The sequence below is a fragment of the Artemia sp. Qi Xiang Cuo genome, chromosome 2, assembly GCF_049724085.1.
Source record: "Artemia sp. Qi Xiang Cuo chromosome 2, ASM4972408v1, whole genome shotgun sequence".
NCBI classification, from domain to species: domain Eukaryota; kingdom Metazoa; phylum Arthropoda; class Branchiopoda; order Anostraca; family Artemiidae; genus Artemia; species Artemia sp. Qi Xiang Cuo.
The window spans coordinates 78,387,863-78,400,602 of record NC_142795.1 but is presented as its reverse complement, the minus strand read 5'-3'; the positions used below and the strand labels follow the sequence as shown (position 1 = coordinate 78,400,602).

At 35.0% G+C, this 12,740-nt stretch overlaps 1 protein-coding gene across 1 annotated transcript in view; it reads left to right on the top strand.

Moving 5' to 3' along the window:
• spn-E (tudor domain containing 9 protein spindle E) overlaps nucleotides 1-12,740 on the top strand; it is a 191,656-nt gene that overhangs the window by 64,673 nt on the left and 114,243 nt on the right. Inside the window, exons 14-15 of the mRNA XM_089103288.1 lie at nucleotides 1,531-1,670; nucleotides 3,456-3,575. Of these exons, the coding sequence (XP_088959414.1) occupies nucleotides 1,531-1,670; nucleotides 3,456-3,575 (260 nt within the window). The remainder of the gene's footprint in view (nucleotides 1-1,530; nucleotides 1,671-3,455; nucleotides 3,576-12,740) is intronic.

Genomic DNA, 12,740 nt, shown 5'->3' with positions numbered 1-12,740 from the left:
AAGGTTGAGCTTTGAAAACTTCGCAGAACAACCACCTCAACATAGTTTTCAGTTAACTCAGGAATACTATCAATAATACTATACTATATCTGCTATACTACAATTATATCAATACTATCATCACTCTGATATACTATCAGAACTTCCTCTATTTTTTTTCTCAAAAATGGCAATCTGCCATGGCTGTAGTAAATCAAAATAAAGAAAAAAGGGAGTTTGATGTTTAAGTATTAAAATAGTTAAACATGGGTTAAAATCCAGATAATTAAGGTACATAGTGGGTGATGGAATAGAAATAAACAATTATTTCTAATGGTTTTCTTATAGATTGGTTATTAGTTTTGTACTAATAAATAAATTGGTTTTCTAATGACTGATATGAATAAAATGGCAAAAAGGAGAAACATTATGTCAAATACGATGCCAAATATGTCAAATACGAAGCGTGTTTTTTAACTAAGGTCCGTTTGGAGTACACAACGTGTTTTTTGTTTTTTTTTTTTTTTTTTTTTAATCACTGCAGATCTTTCTGAGGGTTAGGCAGTAGGTTTCTGCATTGATGGTGGTTCCTCGTTGCATGAAGTCGATAAAAAAAAACGCTATGTGTATTCCAAAACACCGACGCCATAATTTTTTGCTGGGAGAGAGTCTCTTCGACCTTGAAATTTTCAGGGGAGTGTGTGTTTCCATTTCATTTTCTGTTGCCCCGATTTGGGCGTCATATGCAAACATGTTTCATCTCCAGTTCAAACTGTTGCCACTGAGGTGGCAACCGTTACAATGATGACGACAAAAAACGGCAGTGAACCCTTGTTTATTGGAGCCGGCGGCAAGTTTTTAGGAAGAGTTACATTCGAAGTCTCATATATTTTTCCGTTTCGCGCTGAAGAAGAGAGGTGTTTGTCCCCTCAAAATATGCGCTTTGTTGTGTTTTGTCAGTATTTTCATTGTGCCTTTCAAAACACCCATTTTTGCTTGTTTTTCTTTCTTGATTACATTGAAGTTAGTTGAGGGGTATAATCAGTGTTTGAAAAAACTTGGTAACTTTGCCGAAAAACAGAGTAACGCATGTACTTTCTGAAAACAAATTCCCTTTTTTGAAATAATCTTTAGTTGTGTACTTATGTTCAAACGGACCTTACGTAAGAAACACGCCTCGTAGTTTCTGATTACTTGGTGTTACAGCTTCTAATTGCATTTTGTTAATATCTATAAGTTCTACAAACAACGCGCTAAAGAATACTCTTCCTATTTTCATAATGTAAAATATACATTTAAATAGTCATCACGGGTTGCGTCGTACAGCCAAAACTTTCTAAGTTTGCTATATATTGTCTTACTCAGGGTTCTCACGTTCTCACGAGTAAAGTGAGTATACAATTTACGAGTATGCTAATAGAACATTTTTTGACAAAAAGAAGCTTTTGGAAGCAGCATAAATATCTTTGTCAGTCAAGTTGTTAGTTGTAGCAGTAGTAATGACAAAGAAATAACGAAAAATTATAATTGGTTGTATTGCTCTTTTTTCAGGGCTTTCCCATTGATCAGAGCAAATATGGGGATCTTTACGTACAAAAGATTCATGATATGCTTAGAACATCACGTCTACTGAATTCCAGTGAAGGCAGTGTCCAAAAAGTGGATGTTCATTTCAGCAAAGGTTCATCTAAGTATGTCGTTTTACCGGTATTCGTTTCTCCTTTTTTGGCAAATAAAGGACTTCTCAGAATAACAATTAAAGGTTAAAAAAGTGTTTTCCCTGTCCCAAATGAGGCCCTTCTGAAAACAGTGGGGATATCTGTGGACACGAATAGTGACCACTGTGGGATATTCCTTTAGAATTTAGGTTCCCGTTTGTGTAACCAGTTTTGACGGGTATGTAGGTAGTACATTCGAAACCAAGAGAGGAAAGGATATAATAAATGGAAAAATAAAATCAAAAAGGTGAGAAAACGGGGATTTTGTCAGCCAGTGGCAAAATATGAAGACGAGGAACAAGCAAATATTTCGACAAGGACCTCCGCCAAGTCGTCTTAAGTGGTAAAAAAAAACAAAAAAACCTTTCGAAATGAACTTGACAATGTTACAAAATGAATTTGACTTGAACTCTATAGCTGTACGCTGTACAGCTATACTTGTGCAAGCTGGTACAAGTGAAAATATGGACAGGGCATGTGCCATAGGCTTGTCGAATTTGAAAATTGGTTTGATAAATTGATTTTTCTGTCAGTCTAAGCTGAACTTGCGCAGAGTAATCATGCTGGAACTCTTTTATTACTGGTTTTATTTTCGGTTTTCTAATTTTGCATCATATGTTTAATTTTTGATTATCCTACTTTTTTGTGTTACTGAGAATTGTAATTAGATATATAGCCAAAGTATTCAGCTAGTTTTTTCTGTAATATACTGTCCTTAAAAGGGAAAACTGTCTAAAATATTTGTGAAGCGTAGACGTGTAGAGAAAAAAAATGTTTTCGTTAGCTCAGTATTAATCTTATATCTTTACCTTATAATATCTAGCTTACCTTTAAGCTTACCTTCATAATGTCTATACCTTTAGAGTATCCCTGTAGTTTAACTTTCCAATTAATCGTTCTACTGATTCTTGAAAATCTTCATCATCTTTTTAATGGAACTGCTTAATGATTTCTTTTCTTGTTTCATCAGTTCTTTGTTATTGTTGTCTTTCTGAAGTTTTTTCCTACAACTTTGAATTTTTTTCCATTATCGTTATTATTGTAGATGTTTACATTTCCTCTTTTTTGTGTATGTCTATACATTTAAGTGCATTAAACAGTCAGTGATGTTGGATTAAGCTGGATTTCAAGCTACTAAAAATACTAAGCTTAAGAAGTTTTGGTAGCTAATTCAGCATTTTTTTAAAAGTAATTTTGGTAAACTTCCGTCGTCAAAATCCGATATCCAGGCTGAAAACCGACGTAGATTACGTTCAGTTTTTATTCTATTTTTTGCTCAGGCTCTATTTCAAGCTTGTCATAATAGTAAGAAAAAAAGTTTGGGTTAAGAAAAGTTGAAAACGAATCGTTGAATTAGGCGAAGTCACTCCGTGTTTCGTCAATCCTTTATCTGTAGTGAATTAAGTAGCTTTGGTGTTAGTGATCGCAAATAATGAATTTATTCAAATGATGCCCTGAAAAAGTTTTCTTACTGAATGTAACTTACTTGTTTTCCTAAGCTCTGCTTTTTTTGCAGATATTTCACAGGATAATCAAGTATAACAACAAAAAATTGAATTTTAAGATTTCCTGTTTTATATCAACGCAGGGAAAGGAAATTGAATCCTGAAGTTAAAAAGGGAATGTAAATTGTTATTTTTGTTGTCAAGACAACGGACTAGCGATCAAAAGCCCTTTAATAAAAGTATATAAAACGATTAAAATAACAGAGAGAAGATAATCAAAACCCTAACTGTATTTATTTATTCTTTGTTCCAGGTTCGTAGTAGACTTCCAGCACTTGATTTCCAATGGAGGTAATTTTGATGTGCATCCACTGGTTAGAAAGGCTGTTAAAATGGGGAAGCTAAGAATACCATTTCAATTGGACGTAAAAACGTAAGCATATTATTTTTTCCTGTATTGTCTTTCTTTTCTTTCAACTCCGCTCCTCTTACCCAAGAATTTCAATTGGACGTGAAAACGTAAGCACATTCTTTTTTTCTGTATTGTTTTTCTTTCTTTTCATTTCCCTCAGCTCCTCCTACCCAAGAAAATTATGAAAGTGTAACAAAGTATAGAAGTCCGCGGGATACTTTTCTACGACGAAGCTTTCTATGAAAACCTTGTATGCCCCCAGGGCATAACTTACAACCCTTGCCCTGAGGGTTGCGGGGGAGTGTCCTCCTGAAAAACATAATTTCTATGTGGAAATCAACTACGTTGAACAAAATGGCTATCTCAAAATTTTTATTGAATGTGTTTGGGGAACTGGTGGGCGTGGAAGGGGTGTTAGTTGCCTTCTAATCACTTTTGACCCTTAAAAAGAGCACTAGAACTCTCGATTTCCAATCGAATGATCCCCCTTTGAAGTTTCTACGACGACCCTTTCTGGGAAAAAAAGATAATAAAACATTGGAGCCGTATGGCCTTTACTATAGGCAACCTTATAGCGTTGCCTCTGATAGGGTAAAAGTAAGGACCAATTTATCCTTGCCTTCTCGCTAAATGTTTTCTTCTTGTCCGAGTGTTAAATAAATTCAGCGTATAATTCAGCTCCTCCTTTCTTAAATTTACCTTAAGAAATATCCCTTCACCTCAGCTGTTTTACCACCGTGTGGAAGCAAAAGACCAGTATCCTAAGTATCCGAGGGGGTAAAAGACCAGTATCCGATTGAGCAAAATAATGTAAAATTAAAACCCTCACATCTTGTTACTAAAGAGGAATTGAGAAGAATTGTATATATCAATGAATAGCTAAGAATCTAAGCTATGCATCGATATAGTTAATGCTAAAATTATTCTAGATTAAACACTTGAAATCATTAGTTTATTGACTTACCTCCAAGAACCTCTTTTTGGAAATACCAATTATTTTATTTTGATGTATATATCTTTTCAGCGTTTCAGGTTTTTTTTACATATTAACAGAAAGCTGATTGTCTACTGATTCTAAAAATGTAACTTTTATTTCTTGATATTTGTTCTCTAAATCACAAATATTGAATATAATTTTTCCTTTTCAATTGCTTGTCAAAGCTGAGACCATATTTCGAATTTATGACGACAAATTGCTCACACTGGGATCAACCAAGAGGGTGGTTGGTTGTGTCCGCCCCCTTAGCGGGTGGTTTTATGAGTCCACCTTAAAGACAAATAAGAATTGTCTTTGTCTGTTCTGTAACTGTAATTAGTACAGATACAGAATATGTTTCTCAAGATGATGGTTGAATTGAACTTATTAGCAATAGGCTATTAAAGAGGATGGCAAAGCAATATATTTATCAATACTCAAGGGGAGTAGGGCAATCTTTTTGTTTTCCAATGAAAATAGTTTTTAAAAATGCATTCTTTAATGGAATTTTTTTTAAATGTAGATAAGTGGGTGAAAAAAAATCATAGCATAACCACAGGCAGCCCTTTTGGAGAAGGATAGGGGTGCCCCATCTAGAAATCAAATATACTTTTTAGAATATTGTTATTGAAAATGCAAATTATCCCACTGAAAACAAAAAACAAATTAGCTTTCCAACACAAATATAAAAACAGACCACCCCCCCCCCCCTTTTTTTACATTTTAGTAAAGTGAAAATGAGCCATATAGTATCATAAAGGTAAAAGTTAGTGTTGGGCGATATTTTGATTAAACGATATATCGATATTTTTACATTCGATATATCGATATTTCTGATAAGTTTTTTTGCCAGGGGCGGATCCAGGATTTTTTTGGGAGGGGGGCGCAAAATAGGTTGATCCGATAAACTTGCGTTGGGAGCTAGTTTATCTAACGTAAACTTGCGTTAATTGAGTAAATTACACTACTTTAGACTACGTTCGGGGGCGCGCGCCCCCCTCGCCCTCCCCCTGGATCCGTCACTTTTTTTTGCTCAGATTCACTTTAGGGTTAGGCAAAATTCAATTATGAAATTTGCAATTAAAGAGTATTTTGCACCTTTTTTCCAAATTTTGAATAAAATAAAAATACTTTCATTACAAGAATAAACATTAGCCTACATAAATCCTGATTTCGAATTACTCGGGCTCAGGATAAAGAAAAATAAGCTACTGGCTATTTTTGACTATTCAAATCAGCAATATATCAATATTTTCTCCTGTGAATTGGCTCAGCCTGTCAGTAATTTAACAAAAAAAAATCTTTTTTTTCAACTAAAAGCAAGGAGCAACATTAAAACTTAAAAGAACATAAATTTTACCATATATAAGGGGAAAACCCCTCCTCAATTCTTCGCTCTTCATGTCAGTTTCTTTTTGTATTTTGAAAAATCTCCTGACTAATTAAAGGGAGCAGGAGCTGTTTTTAAATAATTGGTACAAAAAGTTAAAATTAGTGTAAAGAGTGAGGTATTGAGGAGGGGGATCCAATCTCGTATACCGGATAATTTCTGTTTGTTTTAATGCTTCTCATTACTTTTAGTTGAAATTTTTTTTTTTTTTTTTTTTTTTTTTTGATCGTTTTTCAAATAACGCCAGAAAATACACCTTTTCTCTCCATGGACAATTTCTCTCCTGTGGAAAATCAACCCACCCCACCACGGCAATATCTACCTCACGACTTCCTCTGCATTGAAAATTTTGCCTTGACCATTTGCCCGGAATATCTTCAAATGTTGAATTGGCAAAAGAAAGTAGGTAAAATAAAATGAATTTCGTATCAGAATTCTGGTAAATTCCCCCAAGTATAGTTTCCCTGTGAAAGTTCATCCCTGTAAACTTCCCTCCCCATGGTAAATTCTCCCGTTGGAACCCCCCACCGCCCTGCAAAATGGCTATCTCTAAACTTTGATTGAATGTGTTTGGGGAAATGGTGGGCGTGAGAGGAGGGTTAATTACTCTCCACTCACTTTCGGCTTATCAAAAAGGGCACTAGCCCTTTCAATTTCCGATCAAATGGGCCCTTTTTGAAACTTCTACAACAATTTTCTATATAAAGCTCATATGCCCCCAGGGCATTACTTACAACCCTTGCACTGAGGGCTCTGGGGGGGATATCATCCTAAAAGACCTAATTTCCAGAACTTTCAACTTCGTTGAACAAAATGGATATCTCGAAACTTTGTTTGGATGTCTTTGGGGAAATGGTGGGTTTGACAGGGGGGTTAGATGCCCTTCGATCACTTTCGACTATTAAAAAGGGCACTGTCCCTTTCAATTTCCAATTGAATGAACCCTTTTTGAAGTTACTACATTTTTCAACTACGCTGAACAAAATGGCTATCTCTAAACTTTGATTGAATGTGTTTGGGGAAATGGTGGGCGTGAGAGGGGGGTTAGTTACTCACCACTCACTTTTGACTGTTAAAAAGGGCACTATCCCTTTCAATTTCCAATCAAATGAGCCCTTTTTGAAACTTCTACAACAAATAAACCTTATATGCCCCCAGGGCATAACTTACAACCCTTGCACTGAGGGCTCCGGGGGGGGGGGGGGGTATCATCCTAAAAGACCTAATTTCCAGAACTTTCAACTACTTTGAACAAAATGGATATCTCAAAATTTGATTGGATTTGTTTGGGGAAATGTTGGGCGTGAGAGGGGGGTTAGTTGCCATTCAATCACTTTCGACTATTAAAAAGGGCACTAGCCCTTTCAATTTCCAATTGAATGAGCCCTTTTTGAAGTTTCTACAACGTCACTTTCTGTAAAAATCTTATATGCCTCCAGGGCATAACTTACAACCCTTGCCCTGAGGGGTGTGGGGGGGGGGAGGTTGTCATCCTTAAAGACATATTTTCTGAAACTTTCAACTGCGTTGAATCAAATGGCTATCTAAAAATTTTGATTGGATGTGTTTGGGGAAAAGGTGTGCATGAGAGGGGGGTTAGTTGCCCTCAAATCACTTTCGACTATTAAAAAGGGCACTAGCCCTTTGAAGTTCCAATCGAATGAGCCCTTTTTTAAGTTTCTACGACAAAGAATTCAATAAAAACCTTATATGCCCCCATGGCATAATTTATACCCCATGCCCTGAAGACTGTGGGGGGAGTGCCCTGCCCAAAGGTATAATTTCCAGAACTTTCAACTGCGTGGAACAAAATGGCTATCTCAAAATTTTGAATGGATGTGTTTGGGGAAATGGTGGGGATGGAAGGGGTTTTAGTTACCTTCCAATCACTGTCGACTATTAAAAGGGGCACAAGCCATTTAAATTTCCAATCGAATGAGCCCTTTCTGAAGTTTGTACGACAACGCTTTCTATAAAAAACCTTATATGCCCCTAGGGCATAACTTACAACCCTTTCCCCGAGGGCTGTGGGGGGGGGTTGTTATCCTCAAAGACATAATTTTCTGAATTTCCAACTACGTTGAGCAAAACAGCTATCTTAAAATTTTATTGGATGTGTTTGGGGAAAAGGTGGGCGTGAGAGGGGGGTTAGTTGCCCTCCAATTACTTTCGACTATTAAAAAGGGCACTAACCCTTAGAATTTCCAATCGAATGAGCCTTTTTTGAAGTTTCTACGACAAAGCTTTCTATAGAAACCTTATATGCCACAGGGCATAACTTACAACCTTTGTCCTGAGGGCTGTATGGGGAGTGTCCTCCTCAAAAATATAATTTCTACCTTGAAATCAACTACGCTGAACAAAATGGCTATCTCAAAATTTAGATCGGATGTGTTTTGGGAAATTGTGGGCGTGGAAGGGGTGTTAGTTGCCTTCCAATCACTTTCGACTATTAAAAAGGGCACAAGCCGCTACAATTTCCAATTGAATGAGCCCTTTTCGAAGTTTCTACGACAACTTCTTCGATACGAAGTGCCCTGATCTAAAGAAAAAAAAAATCAGAAATAATACACTGTGCCAACATCGTTCTTATATGCCTCCAGGACCCTTGCCCTGAGGGTTGTGGGGGAGTGTCCTCCTGAAAAAACATTTCTAACTGGAAATCAACTACGGTGAACAAAATGGCTATCTTAAAATTTTGATTGGATGTGTTTGGGGAAATGGTGGGCATGGAAGGGGTGTTAGTTGCCTTCCAATCAATTTTGACTATTAAAAAGGGCTCTAGCCACTCCAATTTGCATTCGAATGAGCCCTTTTCGAAGTTTCTGCGACAACTCCTTCGATGAAGTGCCTTGGTATGGAAAAAAAAATACATCGTGCCAACATCTTTTTTACTTAGGCAGCGCGCCTGTGATACCTGGGAGTTCTTCTTGATGAGAACCTGTCATTCCTGCATCACATTCAAGCAGTTGAGCTGAAGATATCCCGGAATTCTAGAATAATAAAGAAACTAAAGAACACTTTATCGCAGGAAACACTGGTCCTGCTATATAACGCTCTTATCAAACCCCATTTAACATTCTGTACAATGATCTGGCAATCGACTTTTTAAGTTTCAAATCAACAATTTAAGTTTTACTCGTTTTAAGATTTATTTATTAATTTCCATTAATATGTATTGTATGTTTGTTTGCATTGATTGTTTATTTAATTTCTGTTCGTTTTAAGTTTCATTTATACTTCAATAGGATTTTTTTTTTTAAGCTTGATTTTCATATTCAATCTAATCATCACTCGCTTTAAGATCTTTTTATTCATTTATATTGAAAGATCTTAAGCCGAACTGGCCAGCCATGACAAAAAACAACAAAGAGAAAAATCTAAAAAAAAAAAAAAAAAAAAAACGAGACTGTAGCCAGTGGAGAGAAAAGAAAAGACAAATGCAAAACAACGCGAATATTTTGCCTGTATCCAAACAAGGTGTCTTTAGCACTAAATAAAAACAAGGAGAACAGGATAAAAAAAAAAAACAATACAAAACTAAAAACCAATAAAACTACCACAAAAAAAAAATGTACACTCGATGCAAACTGATCCACGTAGAGAAAAGATACTGTTATAGAGTTACTTCAGTGAGGACACCGGAGTAACTGAGGAAAAATAAAAAAAACTGTAAATTACTTTAATTATTCTGTTGCGAAATAATCCTTTTGTTAGCTATTACTGAAGCAAATCGTTTTGGTCGAGCAGGTAAAATAGTCCCCTGGTGATTATTTAAAATCTTAACTCCCTTATTGACTGTTGATTCACTCTTTAGAAGGTTATCTTAAATTGGGTCAATATTTAAATTACCTGTGTCCCTATTTATCGAAAGGTTAGCAAACATATGTTTTTTAATTTCTATGGCTTCCCTCGCCCATTGAGTGTAACCCTTATGATTTGAAATTGCTAAGGCTTCATCAAATTTTACAAAATGATCTGGTTGAAGCCAAATGTGCTTTGCTAAAGCTGAAACAAAAGTTTTTGGAAGCTTGCTTAATTTTAGGATTTTTTCAATTTAATTTCGGTGTTCAATAAACCTTTCAAGAAATTGTTGTTGAGTCCTACCAATATGGAACTTCCAACAAGAACACAGAATTTTATACACCCCACTTACTAAATTTACCCAGGTTAAATCCTTACCAGAACTAAAGAAACTGCCCATTGGCCTAAACGATTGGAAACATGTATCAATACCAAATTTACGTTAAACCCGTGAAAGTTTCTAACCCACACCAGGTACATATGGTAATAAAATTAAACTTTTTGATACAACTAAATCTAAAGACAGAGAAACCCTAATAACCCTACTATTATGTATAACGCGTTTATTCTCATTTATTTTATAGAAGAACTTAATTAGGTAGTTACTAAAAAATAACATATCCCTCAAGTATAACAATTCCGAGTCCAAATATTTCAGAGATAAAAATTGTGAGGGCTCTATCCACTAATGAAATTATCCCCCCCCTTTTTAACAAAATAGGGTGGCAAGAATGAAAATTCAAATACATATCATTGTGCGTTGGTTTTCTGTAAATCAAGAAAAGTAAATGGAGATCCCTTTTAATTAATAAAATATCCAGAAAAGGTAATTTATTATTATCCTGAAACTCAACTGTAAATTTAATATTATTATCAAAACTATTTAAATGCTTACAAAATAGGTCTAAGGAGTCCAATCCATGTTTCCAAACGTACACCACATCATCCATGAACCTACCCCAGAAGCAAGGGGAGATTCTAAAACTGTTTATAGCAGAGGTTTCAATGGCATCTTTTGCCAATAAAGGAGAAAGAGAAGCCCCCATAGGTAACCCAAAAATTTGTCTATAAAACTCCCCTCTAAAACCAAAATAAAAAGAAAATTCATTTGCTAGAATAATTAGTCTCATAATGACTTCAATATCCAAACTAGCTAAAGTCACATCTCCCATTAAATCAAAGTGCTTTTCGAATTCACTTTTTAAAACGTCCTGACATCTTTTTAAATCACAAGTTGAATACATGGACACAACATCGAAACTGCAAAGAATTGAACTCTCCTCCAATGTGAAATTTCGCAATTTATTAGTATTTTTCATACTCGACCAATCGAATTTTTAAAATATGATCTTTGTGTTCCCAAAAGAGGACGCAGTGCTCTCGACAACCATTTTCCTAACTTCGAAACCGGTGACGGAAAAGTTGACACAATGGGGCGAGGGGAGCTCCAGTCATACGAATCTTAGGTAGACCATGGATCTTGGGTGCCGAACAACCCCTAGGATAATATTTGTTATAAAACTGTGCGGTAATGTGAAAATTATTTTTCATTGACTCCGATTCCTTTCTTGTTGATTTTACATATTTATCTGTAGGATCAAAATCAAGTTTTTTGTATGTAATAGTGTCAAAAATAATGGATTTCATTTGATTATTATAGTCTTCAGTGTTCATAATTACAATCGTGTTTCCCTTATCGGCTCTGGTGATAGTAAGGAATTTATCCTTTTTCAAATCTGAAAGTATTTTAATGTCATTTTTTTGTGAGATGTCTTTACCAATTAAACTCATATAGTTTTCTTACGATCTCGGCTCTAAGTTCTTGAGGAGTATCAACTTTATGTATAGAAGCCATAATTCCTGACTCCACCTTTGAAATTATTTTTGAATAGGAGATTGGTCTTGGAAAACAGAACTTAGAACCCTTCGACAAAACGGCTTCCTGTTGAATATTAAGAGGTTTAGAAGACAAATTCTTAATTGCTGGACCCAGACAATGACGAGGATAAAAAACATCTGAATTTTGGAACTTCTTAAACAAAAGTTTATTAAACTTATCAACCAGACGAACCTTGGACAAATGAAAATCATGGCGAAAAGATCTAACAGCCATTTCCTTAATTCGCATAAAAATGTCAGATGGAAGTTTATTTCTTAAAAGGGTTTCAACAGAATTTAAGTCCTTAGACAGTTGAAAACGTCTCTGTTTTTGTACATAAATTACGTAATTTAAAGCCATTAGGCTTAATTTTTTTTTTTTTTTTTCAAAAAATGTTTGCTAACCTTTCGATACATAGGGATACAGGTAATTTAAATATTGACCCAATTTATGATAACCTTCTAAAGAGTGAATCAACAGTCAATAAGGGAGTTAAGATTTTAAATAGTCACCAGGGGACTATTTTACCTGCTAGACCAAAACGCTTTGCTTCAGTAATAGCTAACAAAAGGATTATTTCGCAACAGAATAATTAAAGTAATTTACAGTTTTTTTTATTTTTCCTCAGTTACTCTGGTGTCCTCACTGAAGTAACTCTATAATAGCATCTTTTCCCTACGTGGATCAGTTTGCGCCAATTGTACATTTTTTTATTTTTTGGTGGTGGTGGTTTTATTGGTTTTTAGTTTTATCTTGTGTTTTTTTTATCCTGTTCTTCTTGTGTTTCTTTCGTGCTGAAGACGCCTTGTTTGGATACAGGCGAAATATCCGAGTTGTTTTTCATTTGTCGTTTCTTTTCTCTCCACTGGCCACAGTCTCGTTTGTTTGTTTGTTTTTTTAGATTTTTCTCTTTGTTGGTTTTTTTCATTGATATTATTACTTGTTGTATATTTTTTGCTATGATTGTTTATTTAATTTTTGGTCGTTTTCAGTTTGAATTTTAACAGGTATTTGTATCTGCTGAGTTTAAGTTTAAAATGGCCTTTACTTTTCTTTGGAAAACTTATTTTTCGGAAAGTATTTTTTTAACTAATTTTTGTTCGTTTTTGATTGCAAAAAGTTTCAAGTTTTTAAAGT